Here is an 18,221-nt window from a genome sequence, read left to right on the forward strand (position 1 = left end):
CATTGTCTTTACCATGTTAAATTCTATGGTTTCTCATAATCCAGAGATTTTAAAGTTTTTTTTAAAATAACCTTATTATTCAAAGTATACCAGTAAAATATGCAGGAAATATTCTTACTTCTATTTTACAAATATTGGCTAAAATATAAACCATTAGTAAGACTTTTCAGAGTAGAGACAGAAAGAGACAAGAACCTAACTCCATCATCCAGCCACCTGACCACCTCTGGCCACATTTTAGGAAGACATACTCTAGAGAAATGTTTTCTTTTTAAGGACAAGACAAAACAATATGAAACAACAAATAGCTTTAGTGGAATATTTGCATAAAGGATTAAAGAAGTGGTAGAAAAAGGACTGCGAACCCCCTCAGCTCTCCCATCTTGCCACCTTGCTGTTAAGAAAGAAGAAAATAAAACAAGGAGAGAGAAAGAGTAAGAGGTTTGGAGAGCACCTTAGAGCAGGTTACTCTTGATTTGAAATATAATGAAATTCAATTACTTAAAAAAAATAAGTATATCATTCATCAATTGTTCTACTGAAAGCTACTACCTCCATCAAGCCCTAGGTTGTTTTGTTTTAAACACACACACACACTTCATATATATGTGTGTGTGTGTGTATGTATATACACACATATGTATATATATAATACACATACATACACTCATATTATATATACACACACACATATAAACATATGTATTGCTCAGATTTGTGCATCAAACTAAAAGAGATTTTCAGAAAGGACTCTGAGGCTAAGAACGATTAGACATAATACCTAGAAAGAATGATATGCTCATCCCCATAGAACAAGCCAAAGATCTCTTCATTTACTTACATGTTTTGGGTCTTTGGAATCCAGACTATCAATACCTATTTGCAGGTCCTTGATCTCCTTCTGCTTTTCAGCAATTTCTCCTCTTTGCTTTTCCATCTGCATTTCTAGATCCAGAGCTTCTTGGCGTAATTTATTTAGAAGTTGTATCCTACCACTCAACTGCTTGTAAAGAAAGTCTTTCTCCGCTTCTGAAATCTAATTCCCCCCCCACCCCAACATACAATTAACAGAGAACAGCAACACTGATTTACAAATTTACAGAAAACAACTAGTACAATTTAAAAAGGTATTCCATGCTCTATCAGGTTTTTTTTAATAATAAAAGTAAAATGCAGGAGATACCTAGGCACTCCATTCATATCTTTTACTTTTATCCTTATTATATGTAAGAAAATTTTATTTTATAAAAGCTTATGAAAACAATAGCAGTAGAAATGAAGTTGTCATATTAGTATAAATAATTTATAAATTATTAATAATAATAACCATAATATTAATGGTAGCTGACTTTATATAGCACTTACCCTTGTATTAGAATATCAAGCCAACTGACAATGTAATGAAAAATTTAGGCTATATTATACTTACTCATTTAAAATAACTATTTTTTCCAAGGACATTTTGTAAGCAGCCATTTACTTAAAAATTATGTACATTATTTACTTCTACCAATTTATCTATATAAAGCTTTTGCCAGTACTGTTATAAAACATTCTTATTTAATTATTAAAATCATTCTTAATAGCTCCATCCACCTCATCTCCCATTTTCAATCCATCTTTAAGTCCTGTCAATTCTACTGCCAGATTTTACCTAGTCTTCTTTCTCTCCATGTCCACCATCACCTTTGTAGTCCAAGCCATTATCATGTCTTGCCTGTACTAAACAACAGCCTCCTAACCGATGTACACATCTCCATTTTTTCCATCTCTCAACCCATTTCACTCTCATCAAGAAGCCAGAGTGACCTTATAAAAATACAAATAGGACCAGCCATGCTACCACCTAAAGTCCTTCAAAGGTTTCCCATTACATTCAGAATAAAATTCAAACCCCTTAAAATGGCCTATGATGCCTGGCATGAGCTTTAACCTCATCTTCCACTATACTCTCCCTCATCCTGCAGAGGAATCTTTAGTCTGAAGTCTTTTGCACACACTGTCACCTCTGTCTGGAATATGCTTGCCCTTAGTTCTGCCTTACTGGCTCTTTTTCATCCTTTGGGTCTCAGCCTAAATGTCACTTCCTCAGTGACGCCTTTGTGGGTTGCAGCAATCTACATCCTCTTTACTGTCTCTCCTAATTTTCTTTCCCCCCTAGAACTTATGTTAACTATACATTTCTTTTAAACTTATTTTTACTTATTTTTTGCCTACTTCCTGCCCATGAGAGAGGAACACATCCGTTTTTTTCATTACTCAGGGCCCAGCTCAGTCAGCAACTGCCACATAAACTTGAATCAATTTCTAGTTACTAAATAATTTGAAACTAACGACACAGGGTTATCTTTTTAAAAGAATATATAATTTGGACTTCACCTTCTTTTCTTCCTACTATGGTATGAATACATTACCATCACAATTTTCAAATACTGATTTTTAAAAGTTGCAAATAACTAAAACCTTTTACTTACTTAAAAACTAAAATGTCAAAATACTTCCTTTTTTGAACTTTCTCCCTATGCAACTACATCATGGGTTTGAGCTGCTTGCTTCTTCATGACATCATCTTTATGTATACCATATTTTATATCATTTATATTTTTGCTACTCATGTTTAATAATGTTCATTGTAGAGGTGTTTTCTGGCTCTTAATCTAGGTTCCAGGATCTTAAAGGTGGTGAGTGCTTAATTAAATTAGGAGAGATATATTAGGAAGCAGCTTCCCTGGGTAGATTGGACACTTTCATAATACAGTAGACTGAATATATCTTTTTACATAAATGGTTAAGTAACGTGTATCTATACACTCTATTAAATGCTAATAGGATGTCATCCTGAATGGAAGGAAATGAAATTGGAAAACGCTAGAACCATATCTGACTCTGAAATTTGTTATTCCGTAATTAATTAGGCAGCACTGATATAAAGATTTTTTTACACGGTTATGAAGAGGGAAACACATTTCATTTTTGGCATTTTCTCTTAGCAATGCAGCTTTACTTTTACTTACTTTTTTAAGTTGTATAGCTTCTTCCAGTTGTTTAAATTCTTCAGTAGCTCTTAAAATTTGTTGTTCTGCCTTTTCTATTTCATCATGCAGTTCTGATAGTCGAGCTTGTGCTGCAAATTTAAAAACCATGCACACAGGCACACAAGAAAAATCTTGAATTCTCAAATTTCTACCTTTTTCTTAGCAATAACTTCCTCCAATTAAATTCTGCAATTATACAACACAGGAATAAAAAAAAAGTAATTTCTTATGATTGTTTTCCTCTCTATTAGTTAATCTCTAGAATAGTTTCATGATATGCCATAGAGCTATAATTGATCCATTTATTTGTAAAATCCTAACATAAAAGGGGCTCTACTTGATGCTCCCAACATTAAAGAACTCTTTTGAAAGAATAAGGATTTTATTTGTAAATATGTGCTTACATGTCACCAAGTTATAATTAGGTTTAGAGTATTAAACAAAAACCTGTGTTAGAGACAAATGCTTTATGATGGGATTCAATATCAAGAAATTCACTACTGATTTGGTAATCCCAAATCAGTGACTTTCCACCTCAAATTCCTGATTTCTTTCTCCCTCCCTGCCTCCTATAAAACTTGAGGCTGGTGTGATTTAGTTTCGCTTTCCCCTTCCAGAGCCTTGCATATAGTATACGCAGGCACGGACAATTCGGCCTCTTTTCTCCCCTCTCCAAGTCAACCGCTATTGGCCTTCCATGTATTCCATTTAGCTGCCAACCAAGGGAAGATGGGCTACTAATCTCATTGCTTGAGATCCCCACAATGGGTCACGATTACTAGTGAGATGAATGAACTCAGGTCTGCTTTCTCCTTCCGCCATATGCATACAGCTAAGTGAGGAAGTGGGTCCAAAGTTTTCCATTTGGAAGGTCTCTAAGTGTCCCCTTGGATTGATTTCTTCCTCTTTGTGACTTGCCAGGAAGTGATAAGATTCCTTGAATTAGATGGCTGGGGGCGGGGTGCGGTTGACGAAGTGGAGTGTGGGGCAAGTCAAGAAGAGTCAGAGGCCAGCCTCAGGCCTAAGCCTAAGGAGAGTGCACTGATCCAGTTTATCCAAAGCACTACTTTAGGTTTTGGCGACATGTATAGGAATCAATAACTTTACTTGCTTCAATTATTACTAATTATGTCTTTGAATGTGTAAGTCATATAACAGATGAGGAGCACCTGTTGGCAGGATGAAATTTAAGCATTCTTGGAGCCCCTGGACATGCTGCTATCAAATAACGGTCAAAAACCCCATTCTTCATAACAGGAATCATTAAAAAATAATCTGCTCAATGAATCACTGCTTTTGTTTTAGACGTCTCATGTAAACAACAATATAATAAATAACTTCAGCATGTTTAACTAGAAGAATTAAAAAACAAAATTTGCTTATATATTCAATTCTTTTGTATTTTTAAAGAATTTAAAGTAACTTTTTTTAACCTGCACTTATTTTGTTTTCTTTGTCTTCCAGTCGTGTGTCCAGTGGCGTATGGGCTCTCAAGTTCACATGTTCATTTCTAAGTTGTTCCCCTTCATCTGGATCCATCCTCTTGATCTCTACTAGCTGGGCATTATCGGTAATATAACTCTCTGTGGCAAACATATTTCTCTTGTATCTGGATTTGCCAATGTAAGGGCTTTCGTCTGGGGCTTTATCAATGTCAACATACTAAAAACAAAAATAAATGTTATGACTTAATAAGTAACTGCTATGCAGCCGAGTGACATTATTCATTTTATTAATGAAGAATATATCACAGAATTGCCTAAATAGTAATCCTACACACATAGAAGTTTAAAAAAATATATAATTCTTTTATCTTATTCTTAATATACTAAAAAGGAACTAGAACAAAAAATGGTCTCAAAAGGATTACTCCTATCCCCAAACAGTGAGCTGGATTGACTAAGAAAGTGCCTACAGTTATGTGGTTTTTGTTGTTGTTTTTAGCACTGCTGTATCTCTCAGATCAGAAATCTACATGTTTTATTTTGGTTTCTTGGCTGATATATAAGTAAAATATCAGTCTAATAAATTTTAAATGTTGAATTTTTACTAAAATAATTTTTCATAAAAATTTAGTATTTACTAAATACTAAATTTTTACTAAATCATATTTGATATGACATTTTATTATCATATATTATTTTATATGATACTGACTGGAGCTTGGAAGTTAAACAGTTCCCTGTTGCAGTGGCATTTATGGTATTTGTACAAATAATGGTTGACTAATAGTGAACCCACTGATTATTGAAAAAACAATGTAGGGAGATGTCTATTCCATGGTCACTGAAGCAGGCAGTGCACTTTTCCTGGAGGTTTGGATTTAAGGAAGCTGATCAACCACACTCTTGAGTGAGGTAACAGGATTAGAAGGGCTGCTTATGGTTACGAATATGGATGTGGGCAAATATCCTCTTGGGGCTTTTAACCTCTTTTGGACACTGCTCTACCTCACTGAGCCAAATAATTCACAGATTCAACCAAAATACTCTGCTGGTATCTTAAGAAAAACATGGAGTGGTTATTGATAAAATCATTTGAACATCTCCACCACCCTGCCCTCCCCTGCCCCATTCTATGCTGGCTTTAACTGTGGATTACTACAAAATCAAAATAACTCACCTCTGATGGATAATAATTCAGTGGCTCAAATTTAGCATCAATTTTATAAAAAGCCAATTCCTGTTCCAGTTCATACTGTTTCTGACATGCTCGAGTTAGTTCCATGGTCTTCTGCCTTAGCTATTGGCCCAATTTGATATGAAACAACACATAGATTCAGTAAGTTAGTATAAAGGTATAGTGGTGTGGCAAGCTCTAATTATAACTGATAATTAGATTTTTTAAAATCCTACAGCAAATAGAATAACATTAAGAGCATTTTATCTTAATTCTAAAGTATTACAAAGAATGAAATACAAAATTATCATTTCATAAGAGATCACATAAAAGACCTTTGAAGTTTATATGTTATTTCAGGATACAATGAATAAAAGTTTTAAAAATCATTTAAATTTGCTTTATCCAAACATGAAAATAACTCTGTATCAATTATTTTTAAGTAACTAGTCTACTAAGTACCTGCTTCCTGATTTCCCAATAACTGGTACTAATTTATTTAACTGACTCATGATAGTTTCAAATCATGGATAGAAATAATATTTGACATTTATTACTAAGAAATTAGAAGGAGCGAGAAGGATGAAAATAGGAGATTGGTTTTATTTGTTGTACTGATGTTGCTGTAGTATTTTGGCTAATGGCATCTCGGTTTTAAGTGTTCAGAACATTATTCTTTGTAATGGAGGATAAGGGATGTGAATAAGCTCAATCAGATCCAAATATAGGATATTAAATTTTTAATAAAGTAATCCTACTGTAATTACAACTTTTCAGTTATTCTTAGAAATTTTAGGAGCTAGAAGAAAAATCATGTAATCTAACCCTCTGAATTTATAAATAAAGAAACTGAGTCCCAGATTGGTGAACTGACTTGTCAAAAGTTACATCATTAGATTAGTGGCAGAAGTTAAATATTTTATTAACTACCAGTACCAGTCCCCTTTCTACTAAAGCAATCCTTGAGTTCATTTCAAAGGTCCACTAAGTGATTTCTGCTTTTTCATTCCCCCCAGCATCTGACAGTAGATACCAGACAAAAAAAGGCATGCAGAAACACTTCTTTAATATAAAAATGCAAGCTGAAGAAAATAAAACATAAACGAACATGAACATTTTACAAGGCCCGTGAAATCAAAGTCGTGCATGATTTAGCTTTCAGTCACCTCCTGATTATCCAACTGAGTGGAAGTAAGGCTAACCTGGATAACAGGTAATTCTGACTGAGTACTCACTGTATGCCAGACACCATGCTAAGCATTTGACATATGCCATCTCACTGAATCTTCACAACTACCCTATGAGATGATAAAAGCTGTACAGAGAGGTTAAATAACTTGTCCAATTGCACAGCTGGTAGTGGAAGAGGCAGAGTTCAGTTCCAAGTTTCCCGATTTCAAATCCGACACTCTATTATACTACACTGCCTTCGATATCCTGCTGCAGGGTGTCAAGCACATTACCCACATTGATGCTTTCACTGAATGCTCACAAGTCCCTGAGTCCCTAGAAGGCAACTCACAACCAACAATGTCAACTAATCTTGCGCTTCTCTCCCTAAAGATCAGTGGCAGTGGGGACAAACAAAGGCAAATGTGACTGAACGGTGGAGGCTATAGGGACTGGTCTCCACAGGCAAATACAGTTGACCCTTGAACAATGTCGGTTCGAACTGAGCAGGTTCACTTACACATACTTTTCAATAGTAAATACTATAGTACTAGACGGTGGTTGTTTGAATCTGTGGATGCCGAGGAACTAAGGATATTGAGGACCAACTATAAGTTATACGTGGACTAACCCCTGTGTTGTTCAAGGCTCAACTTTAATAATGAATACTCTGTGCATCTTAAAGTACTTTTGTGTCTTTTACAGCAGTAGGCTTAGCATATAGTAAGCATTCAATAAATGTCCTTTGAAGAAATGCATAAATGGGAGCAAAGTGGGAGTCAAAGCCCGGGAAAGTATTAGCTGTGGATAATCAAGAGCTGACTGCAGTTAACATATTTACCAATAGGAAAAATGATACAAATTCTTTCCCCCACATTCAAATTCACTCTCCTATGTAAACAATCATTAAAAAAAATTATACGTACACACAAGCACATTTCTCAAAAGGCAAGCCAGTTTCAAAACTTAAAATGTACATAAGGATATTAATACAAGTTTTCATGCAAACCATGAAAAACATAGTATACAATTCAGTCCTGAACAAACTACCTTTAAGGAAGAATAAAGAATCAGCAGAAAAGGGTCTGCAAGAAACCAAAACAAGGGCTAAAAGGAGAAAGAAGCAAACAGATACCATCACCTGGAGAATTCTAGAGAGTGAGGCTATAACAACATAAGCTGCTCTTTACTGACAACTTACCTTAGGAAGATATGGTTATTAATACCTGCATTATTCTCACATGGACACATTTTATCATCATTCTAATGGAGTTTTATATTTACCACCTTCCATTACTTAGCTTGATTCATTTCAAATCATTTTCATATTCATAACCTCACTTAGTCCTCACAACTCTGTGGGGCTGGCAGGACAGGTAAATCATCCTCATTTTAAAAATGAGGAAACAAGTACAGGAGTTTAAATAACTTGCAAAAAGACAATGAGTAACATTAAAGTTAACATTTGTTGGTGGCAGGAGAGGGGGACTACTACAGGTTAAATGGCCACCAGAAGTTTTCCTTCAATGTTACAATGCTTCATTTATAAGTTAATTGACTTACTATATGAGGAATTATTATATGAAACTAGAAAACATTATACAACTATAGGTGATATTATCACCAGATATTCTGCATAAGATAACGGAAAATGTTTTTCAAATGTAGGCTCTTGGAATAAGACACAGAATTTTTTTTTTTTTAACACAGAATAGTCCTTTGGAGTAATAAAAGAACTGGCAAAACAATATGAATTTGAAGAATACAAAATAGCTAAGAAATACATATGCAGTACTCAGCTCTCCAATACCTAAAGAAATGCAAAATTAAAGCAATGAGATTCCATTTTTTTCTATCCTATTTACAAGTTCAAAATAATACTATCAAGTGGGGGTGGGCTCTTTCACCCACTGCTATAGAAGTGTGAAGCAGTTATAAGCTTTTTGAGGGGTAACATTAATAGCTATCAAAATTTAAAACTTATAGTGATTATGCTAAGGAAGTACTAGTATGAATGCGTAAGGTATATATAAAGATTTTCTCTATAGTATTGTTTCTAATAACAAAAAAGTGGAAGCAACTTAAATATTCATCAATAAGAGAAGGTTAAATAAATCATGGAAAATCCGTATAGTGGAACACAATATATACACTTTGAAAAGAATTTATGTGTGTGTGTATATATGTGTGCGCACATATACACGTGTATGTATTTTTTTAACTTGGACAGCTGTCCAATGATATACTGTTTTGTAAAAAATAAGATGGCAGAATTTTAAAAAATATATAGTAAAATTTTTTTAAATCACAAAAACATTCAAAAATATATATAATTACATATACACTATGCAATTATATATATATTGTATAAGCATAGAAAACAAAAAGGATACATATTAACCTCCAAGGAATGTGGCAGGGGAAGAGTGAAACCTTCATTTTCTAGTGTATACATTTGTGTTGTCTGAATTTGTTATAATAAACATATAGTAACTTTGTATATAAAGTGTTTTTAAATAGTTAATGATAAAAGTAACATAATGACTCAAAAAGAGCACAGTCTGTCTTCTAACTGAAAACAGTTACAGGAAAAAAAACGAACAAAAACTGTTGACAATTTACAAAACATTTATTTACAGCATAAACATATCAACATAATAAACGAACAAAAGAGAAAACTAGGCAACTATAATAATCCATAATTTTGGGATAGCACACAAATATAAAATAAAATATTTTGCCATGATTTTCAATGGGTTGACTTAATGTGCACCAGGGAGTCAGCATATGGAAATCATAATGTTTTTTTGTCTTAATAATACAAGATGAATTCTACACTATGAAAAAGATCAATAACTCAGGAAAATTTATTAAATGTTCACAAATATCAAGTGATACCAAAGTAAGTACTGTGCTTATTTTAAGTACTGTTTTATTTTTGTATTTAAAATACAACTGTTAAGTGATGGCACAAAGAGTTCACTGCTAAAATAAAACTGATTGTAATATGTCTTCAATGATTTAATTACTCATCATTCCACTCTTATGGAATGGAGTGCAAAAGATCTATGCATATTATAAGACCATTGATAATCACTGGATTATTAACATCATATATAATATGCCTTCAGAATACAGCAGACATATTTGAAAACTACCTTCAAATAAGAGGCATACGAAGGAAGCCACAAATGCTCCGAATGTTTGACTAACAGAGCTGGGAAAGCTGCCCTGTCTTTTAACATGTCCCCCTGACAAAGAAGAGCTCAAGAAAGAGGTCATTAAGTAGTATTTGGATTTCAAGTAACAATTTCCCTCTCTATACAGAGGAGGGAACGCTTTTTTTTCTTGCTTAAAAATGTAAGTGCTTAGGCAGAATTCTTGTCAATAAATCAAGTAACTAAGCCAGAATGCCAATCTTGAAAGGGGGATGCAAAAAAAAAAGATAACTGTATCAAGGATTCTGCTAATTATATGAGAAATACAATTCTCTAAGTTATGCACAGATCAGAAAAAGAACTGTCAAAAGAAAAAGAGAGTACCAATAGCTATTTTCTTCAAGGAAAGTAGACTAATAATTTTACAGAATCAAATTATCAAGGTTGAAAAGGGCTTTTAGGGTTATTTAGTCCATCTCCCTGACCAATGTTTTTTTTTATCTTTTCCCTAAACCCTGAGCACATGGCCTGTTTCAGTGATAGCAAACACATTCCAGAGTTATCACATTTTATCTCAAGACAGCTATTATATAGATTTCTTCTTCATTATTAAATGAAAAACTGTTTTCCTATAATTCTTTTTGCCATTTCTTAATTTTAACTCTTGGTACCTTCATCAATAACTCCAGTCCCTCTTCCATGAAACAGTGCTTTGACTATCTGAAGGCAATTGTCACAGCTCACTGGGTCTTCTCTTCTCCAGCCTGGACACCCCTGTTGCTTTGGCCACTTCTCAGACATGGTCTCAAGACCTTTGAAGCCTCTGGGTCAGGTACCTTCTGAAGATATGCTATCTAGTCTGTCTAAATCTTTCTCTTTTAAGATATCTTTTCTACCTATTTTAACCGTAAAGCCAAATTATTTAAAATTTAAACATTAAAGATATGCATATATGGCAATTTGAAAGTGCTCTATAATTCTACTCCCCTAAAATAACTGCTGTCAAGAATTTGGTATACATTCTACCATTTGACTTACACATACTTATACTATTATACACTTTCTTTATATATAGGACCATACTTGATATACAGCTTGCTTTTTTTCATATAGCAATATATGTTAGACATCTTTCCATATGAGGATATACAGCTCTGCCTTCCTTTGATAAGAACACTATTATTCTACCACATGGATATCTACTGAGGGACATTTTAGTTATTCTCAATATTTTGCTAATATAGACAATAATGTAGTCAATGTCCTTGTATATATATGTGTATATGTATATTTATATACATACACACATGTATCTACATATATCTCTTTATACATTCTTGTACCATTTCTACAGACTATATTATTAGAAATATATAATATATTATACTATAACTTACATAATAACCAATAAATAATATAAATATTATATACAATATTTCCAATATACAGGACATAGGGTACATCCATTTAAATTTGGATAATTTTGCCAAATTGCTTTCTAAAAGTTTTTGCCAACGTACAGCCTCACCAACGGTGTTGTTGTTTAAAAAAATACAGACATCTAAGGGCAGTCTGACCAACTCCCCACGGTGTGGGGCTTCATCTTCCTCATTTGTTCTGGATATCATACTTTCACATAACACAGCTCAAGACAGTATGCATCTTTTGGGCAACCATACCATAGAGTGTGCAGTCAACTACAACCTGGCAAACCAGTTGCACATATTTCTGTTAAACCACATCTTCCCCATTTTATAGTCAGGAAGCTGTGTTTTTAGACCTAAGAACAAAGAATTTTCTATTTCAAGAGAATATAGTCAAGGCAATGTAAAATACGGACTTACCAGTTCATTTTTCGTGTTTAGGTTACTTTCTAGCTCCTCACAGCTCTGTTTTTGTAACATGGCCTCCTCTTTTAATGATTTGTTCAACTTATCTTGATTTTTAATTTCCTCAAGGAACCTTGTTTGTTTGCTTTTAAGCTCTTCAGTTTCCATCACCTTCTTCTCCAGGTCTCTTTCCAGTCTTTCTACCTCTTCTGCTAGTACAAATTTAATAGTTTATTGATCATTATAGTTTCTATTTGAAGAAACATAAGACTATTTCTCAAAGAATAACAAAAGAAGTCTTAGAATAGTATATATACAATTCTACTTTTAAAATTATTCACTATGGTTTTGGAAAAAAAGATTATTTTGAGCTAGAAAGTGATTTCTATTAAGAGGTAAGAAGGTATTACCGTGTGGATAACAATTTTAAAAGATAACACAAAAATAAGGTGTCTATAGGTGCGTGGGTTTATCTCTGGGCTTTCTATCCTGTTCCGTTGATCTATATTTCTGTTTTTGTGCCAGTACCATAATGTCTTGATTACTGTAGCTTTGTAGTATAGTCTGAAGTCTGGGAGCCTGATTCCTCCAGCTCCATTTTTCTTTCTCAAGATTGCTTTGGGGCTTCCCTGGTGGCGCAGTGGTTAAGAATCTGCCTGCCAATGAAGGTGACATGGGTTTGGGCCCTGGCCCGGGAAGATCCCACACACCGTGGAGCAACTAAGCCTGTGTACCACAACTACTGAGCCTGCGCTCTAGAGCCCACGAGCCACAACTACTGAGCCTGCGTGCCACAACTACTGAAGCCTGCATGCCTAGAGCCCGTGCTCCGCAACAAGAGAAGCCACTGCAATGAGAAGCCCGTGCACCGCAACAAAGGGTAGCCCCCGCTCGCTGCAACTAGAGAAAGGCTGCGTGCAGCAACAAAGACCCAATGCAGCCAAAAATAAATAAATAAAAAATAAATTTAAAATTAGAAAAAGGGCTTCCCTGGTGGCGCAGTGGTTGAGAGTCTGCCTGCCAGTGCAGGGGACACGGGTTCGAGCCCTGGTCTGGGAGGATCCCACATGCCATGGAGCAACTGTGCCCATGAGCCACAACTACTGAGCCTGCGCGTCTGGAGCCTGTGCTCCGCAACAAGAGAGGCCGCGATAGTGAGAGGCCTGCACACCGCGATGAAGAGTGGCCCCCACTCGCCGCAACTAGAGAAAGCCCTCACACAGAAATGAAGACCCAACACAGCAAAAATAAATAAATTAATTAATTAATTAAAAAAAAAGAAAATTAAAAAAAAACTTCTTAAAAAAAAAGATTGCTTTGGCTATTTGGGGTCTTTTGTGTTTCCATACAAATTGTGCAATTTTTTGTTCTAGTTCTGTGAAAAATGCCAGTGGTAGGTTGATAGGGATTGCATTGAATCTGTAGATTGCTTTGGGTAGTATAGTCATTTCACAATGGTGATTCTACCAATCCAAGAACATGGTATATCTCTCCATCTGTTTGTATCATCTTTAATTTCTTTCATCAGTGTCTTATAGTTTTCTGCATACAGGTCTTTTGTCTCCTTAGGTAGGTTTATTCCTAGGTATTTTATTCTTTTTGTTGCAATGGTAAATGGGAGTGTTTCCTTAATTTCTCTTTCAGATTTTTCATCATTAGTGTATAGGAATGCAAGAGATTTCTGTGCATTAATTTTGTATCCTGCTACTTTACCAAATTCATTGATTAGCTCTAATAGTTTTCTGGTAGCATCTTTAGGGTTCTCTATGTACAGTATCATGTCATCTGCAAACAGTGACAGCTCTACTTCATCTTTTCCAATTTGGATTCCTTTTATTTCTTTTTCTTCTCTGATTGCTGTGGCTAAAACTTCCAAAACTATGTTGAATAACAGTGGTGAGAGTGGACAACCTTGTCTTGTTCCTGATCTTAGAGGAAATGGTTTCAGTTTTTCACCATTGAGAATGATGTTGGCTGTGGGTTTGTCAATATATGGCCTTTATTATGTTGAGGTAAGCTCCCTCTATGCCTACTTTCTAGAGGGTTTTTATCATAAATGGGTGTTGAATTTTGTCGAAAACTTTTTCCACCTGCATGCTTTTATTCACACCTTCTCCCTGGAACTGTCTTCCTCTATCTCCTACTGGCGTATTTTGCATCCTCCAGGTCTTAGTTTTAAAAACTATTCTGAGAAGCCTGCCCTGACTCTACCCTCCCCAGGTTGGACACTTCTCAGGGATGCTATGATGCCACCCTGCACCTCTGACGCAGTCCTCATCACAGAGGGAGTTGGAAAACGTGATCAAATAGCTTGGCTGTCTGTCTTCTCCACTAAAGTTTTGCGAAAGCAGAAACCGCATCTATCTGTATTACCACTGGATCCCAAGAGCTCAGCATCACTAAAAGCTCTTAATTAACATCCAAAGTTGTGAATGAATTATAAGTACTTTAAACATTTCCCCAAACAGTATATTTATATAATGACTTCCCTTTGCATTATTTATATTTTTTAATGATTCCAAAACATCAACTTCTGGGTAACAAATGTTGAGTTAGGGGGATCCGAAACAAATAAAAATCTACCATTTCTCAAGTATTGGATCAAACCATATGAAACTGTTGTTTTTATAAGTCAAAATGGACTAACATCAATTTCAAATGGTTGAACATACAGGCTCATGCCCTAACATTATCATGTTAGGCTATTTCATACCTTCCTCTTCCCTTCAAACCTCCCATACTCCTTCTATTTTCTTTTTTTTCTAATCTTTTTTTTTAAATTAATTTTTATTGGAGTATAGTTGCTTTGCAATGTTGTACTCCTCCTATTTTCTTTCTCAGCTGATGACCTCTTATTTTATTGAGAAAACAGACCCCACCAGTGGGAACTTCCTCATCTTCGTACCACCAAGGCAACAAAACTACCCATACCTACACACATCTTCTCTCCCTTCTGATGGAGAAAGTGTCCCATCCCTCTTATCAATAGACAGTCTTTCCTTTTTTTTTCTAATCTCATCTCCTGTCTTCTCAAGGACCAAAAGAACTAAGCCACGATTTGTCTCTCCACTCCCCTCTTGAATATTTTCTGTTGCTTTGAGGTTTATTGCACTTGCTTCTCCATTTCCTGGTTGGAAGCTACTGGTGAAATTTTTTAAAACTTACTTTAAAAAATTCATTTATTAGGTACTAGGGGAGGAAACTGTGGGAGGAAATTTCAAATCTTTACCCAAATGTCTCCCTCCCATTCAGTCTTCAATCTATAATCTAGCATTTGTCCCAGCCACTCCTTAACTGCTCTTGTCAAGCTCATCATCATGTTGTCAATCTAAAGCACTTCTCTGTGCTCATTTTTCTTCTTCATGTCTCAGCAACATTCAGCATAGCTGACCACTTTCTCTTTTGAAATCTTCTCTGGGCTTCTGCAACCTACTATTTCCTGGTTTTCTCCTACCTTGCTGGCCTCTCTTTCTCAGTTTTCTTAACTGGCTCCTCTTCATGCTCTTCCAAATCCCTGCCTGAGTGAGCTAGTTGATTCCGGTGGAATTAAATATTATTTTTATGCTGATGAATCCCAAATTTATATCTCTAGGACAGATCTCTTGAACTCCAGACTCATATTTCTGATTCTGTTCTTGGTTATCTCACAGACATTCAAACTCAACATTCTGAGTTCTCCCATTTTCCAAAACAATACTACCATCCAACCACTTACTCAAGCCAGAAGCTTGGGGATTATCCAATTCATTAGAAAGTGCTGCTGATGCTACTTCCAAAGCTGATCCGTCTATTCCACATCTACCACCTAAATACAGGCCACCAACATTTCTAAGGCAATATAGCCTTCTAACATGTCCCTTTATCTCTATTTTGCCCTGCTTCAAATCATTCTCCATCCAGCATCAAAAATAATCTTAATATACAAACCCCCGCTTAAAAGTTGTCAGTGGCTTTCCCAAGGCCCTGTGCCATCTCTCCCCTCCCCATCTCTCCAAACTTTCACCTGGGCTATCCTCCAGTCATACTGATCTTCTTTCTGTCTCTTAACTCACCAGGGTCTTTCCAATCTCAAAGTACAAGCTGCTCCCTCTCCCTCAGGCCTTTCTTCACATGACTAATCCTCTCCTGCCTTTGCCTTCAGCTTATATGTCACTTCCTCAGAGAGCCATTCCTTTATACCACTTTCCAAAAAGGGGGTTCTCCTCTGTTACTTTATCTGGGTTTACTTGTTTTTTTGTCTATCTTCTCCACTAAAACACAAGCTGCACGAAGGCCAGTACCTTATGTCTTGATCACCATTATATCTTTAGTGCCAGATACAGTGCCTGGCTCACAGTACATGCCTAATGAATATTTGCTGAGTTCATTGATTTATGATGCCATTGTCTATGCAAATTTTTTTTTTTTTTTTTTTCCCGGTACGCGGGCCTCTCACTGTTGTGGCCTCTCCCGTTGCGGAGCACAGGCTCCAGACGCTCAGGCTCAGCAGCCATGGCTCACGGGTCCAGCCGCTCCACGGCATGTGGGATCCTCCCAGACTGGGGCACGAACCCGCGTCCCCTGCATCAGCAGGTGGACTCTCAACCACTGTGCCACCAGGGAAGCCCATATGCAAATTTTAATAGCATTATAAAGTTCATAATAAATATTTTTTTTCTGGATAATTTCTGAAATAAATTCCTCTCCCACCCAAATTTAGTTTTTTAAAAATATGTCACCTCACCTAAACTGAATCTCTCAAAAGCTTCCTGTCTGTCCTGAGTGGTTACTGGCTGACCTTCCAAACTTTCCAGTGAACGGAGGTGAAAAATGGTGAACTGGAGGTAATGAGGAAGGGTCACAACTGGATTTTCAGCTAGGATCACAGAAGTCAAATCTTGAAGGGGTTTCAATTTGCTTACATCTTGGAGCTGAAATGATAGGTAACATTATAATTAGTATAATTGAATTTAAAAATCATAAACATCAAGATGTTAAAAAAATAAAAATAAATAAATAAAATAAAAATCATAAACATACCTAAGAGAAGTAATAAATCAAGGAAATTGCTATTAACATGGCAAGGAACCTATTCATGAAACCTATTATCCAAAAGTAGTGATTTGAAGGGCGGAAGAGAAAGGAGTATTTGAGAATCTAAAATGTATTAAGGGCAGTATTAGGCATTTTCCATATACCATTTTATCGACTCCTCACAAAAACCTATGATATAAGAACCATCTTAATTTTCTAGATGATGAAACTGAGGTTCAAAGAATTTAGGTGACTTGCTCAAAGCTCAGAGGTTATATGTTAATGAAATAGGATTTGAATTCAAGACTGTGAAACTCTAATCCTATTATCTTTTCAGTATGCTGATTGAACAAATCAAAAATATAAATGGCTATAAAAAAGGAGTTTGGTAAATCTTCAGGTAACAGTTATACTTGATAGTTAAAAGAAATAAGGATATGTAGAGACACTCACGGTTCTGAATAAGATTTTTACATTTACCCAAAGAGGGATTTTAAAAGGTTGAGAAACACTACTACCAATAGCTAGTATAAATAAATCTCTCCCAAGTGGATGTGCACTCTTACTGAAGCCAATGTCAAATATGAACTGGGATGAGAAGGTCTTACAAAATTAGAAATAATAATAAATATTTATTAAATGATTTTCCTGTTAACAGTCCTATCTAGGGATCAACTACTTTTGGAACATGTGTGGCAAATTTTAAATAGATTCATGGCTACCTCCTCCCATCACCCCATAAGCTCCAAGAGCTCCAAGGTGATGCTGTGTAACATGGCGTGGGGCTTGGGCTGTGAGGCTCTTGGGCTGTCACAGTGAAATGGTAGAGTCACCTTACCAGATCTTTATAAAGATGAAATGAGAAAGCATAAACATTGCACAGCATTAAACAAATGTTATTTATTATTATTGGCTTCTACTGGTGAAAGTTTAAAATACTAAATTACTCTAATGCTGTATTCCTTATAGTTTTTAAAGTATTTTCACATCTATCATTTCATCTGAGCCCCATACCACTTCTGAAAGAAGGCAGGGCAGGGACTGTTTTCTCTAATTTAAATAGTGAGTTTTAGAGAGATGAAAGATTCTCCAAAGGTCACAGAAGCAAAGTCTAGACCCATATTGGAAGTCACATCTTTTATTTTCTATTCTAAGACTTAAATTCTTTAAATTATAGCAGGATTGTACCAATTTTAATACAGATTTAAGTAAATTAATGTTTTTACTTTTCAATGCTTATTGAATATCTAACTGTATAAATATCACAAGGAAATCATAAAATATACTCCAGAGAAAAATACACATCATTATTAGCTTATGTGAACCACGAAAACAAAGTTGCCCTACTATATAAAGCTAGTGATTAACACTTCTTGTAACACCTAACACTATAATCA

At 35.3% G+C, this 18,221-nt stretch overlaps 1 protein-coding gene across 8 annotated transcripts in view; it reads right to left on the minus strand.

Annotated features, from left to right (window-relative positions):
* CNTRL (centriolin) overlaps nt 1-18,221 on the minus strand; it is an 85,551-nt gene that overhangs the window by 51,097 nt on the left and 16,233 nt on the right. For 7 of the 8 annotated variants that reach the window (XM_027105011.1, XM_027105013.1, XM_027105014.1 and 4 more), the window contains 6 exons: nt 16,535-16,721; nt 11,827-12,020; nt 5,658-5,777; nt 4,469-4,697; nt 3,015-3,124; nt 842-1,036 (listed from right to left, as the gene is read on the minus strand). In XM_027105011.1, coding sequence (XP_026960812.1) covers nt 842-1,036; nt 3,015-3,124; nt 4,469-4,697; nt 5,658-5,777; nt 11,827-12,020; nt 16,535-16,721 — 1,035 coding nt within the window. The remainder of the gene's footprint in view (nt 1-841; nt 1,037-3,014; nt 3,125-4,468; nt 4,698-5,657; nt 5,778-11,826; nt 12,021-16,534; nt 16,722-18,221) is intronic. The other variant, XM_027105012.1, reaches the window with a different exon arrangement.

Source organism: Aethalodelphis obliquidens, unplaced genomic scaffold, assembly GCF_003676395.1.
Source record: "Aethalodelphis obliquidens isolate GAN/ISIS:26980383/991018 unplaced genomic scaffold, ASM367639v1 scaffold7, whole genome shotgun sequence".
In the NCBI taxonomy this organism is placed as follows: Eukaryota; Metazoa; Chordata; class Mammalia; order Artiodactyla; family Delphinidae; genus Aethalodelphis; species Aethalodelphis obliquidens.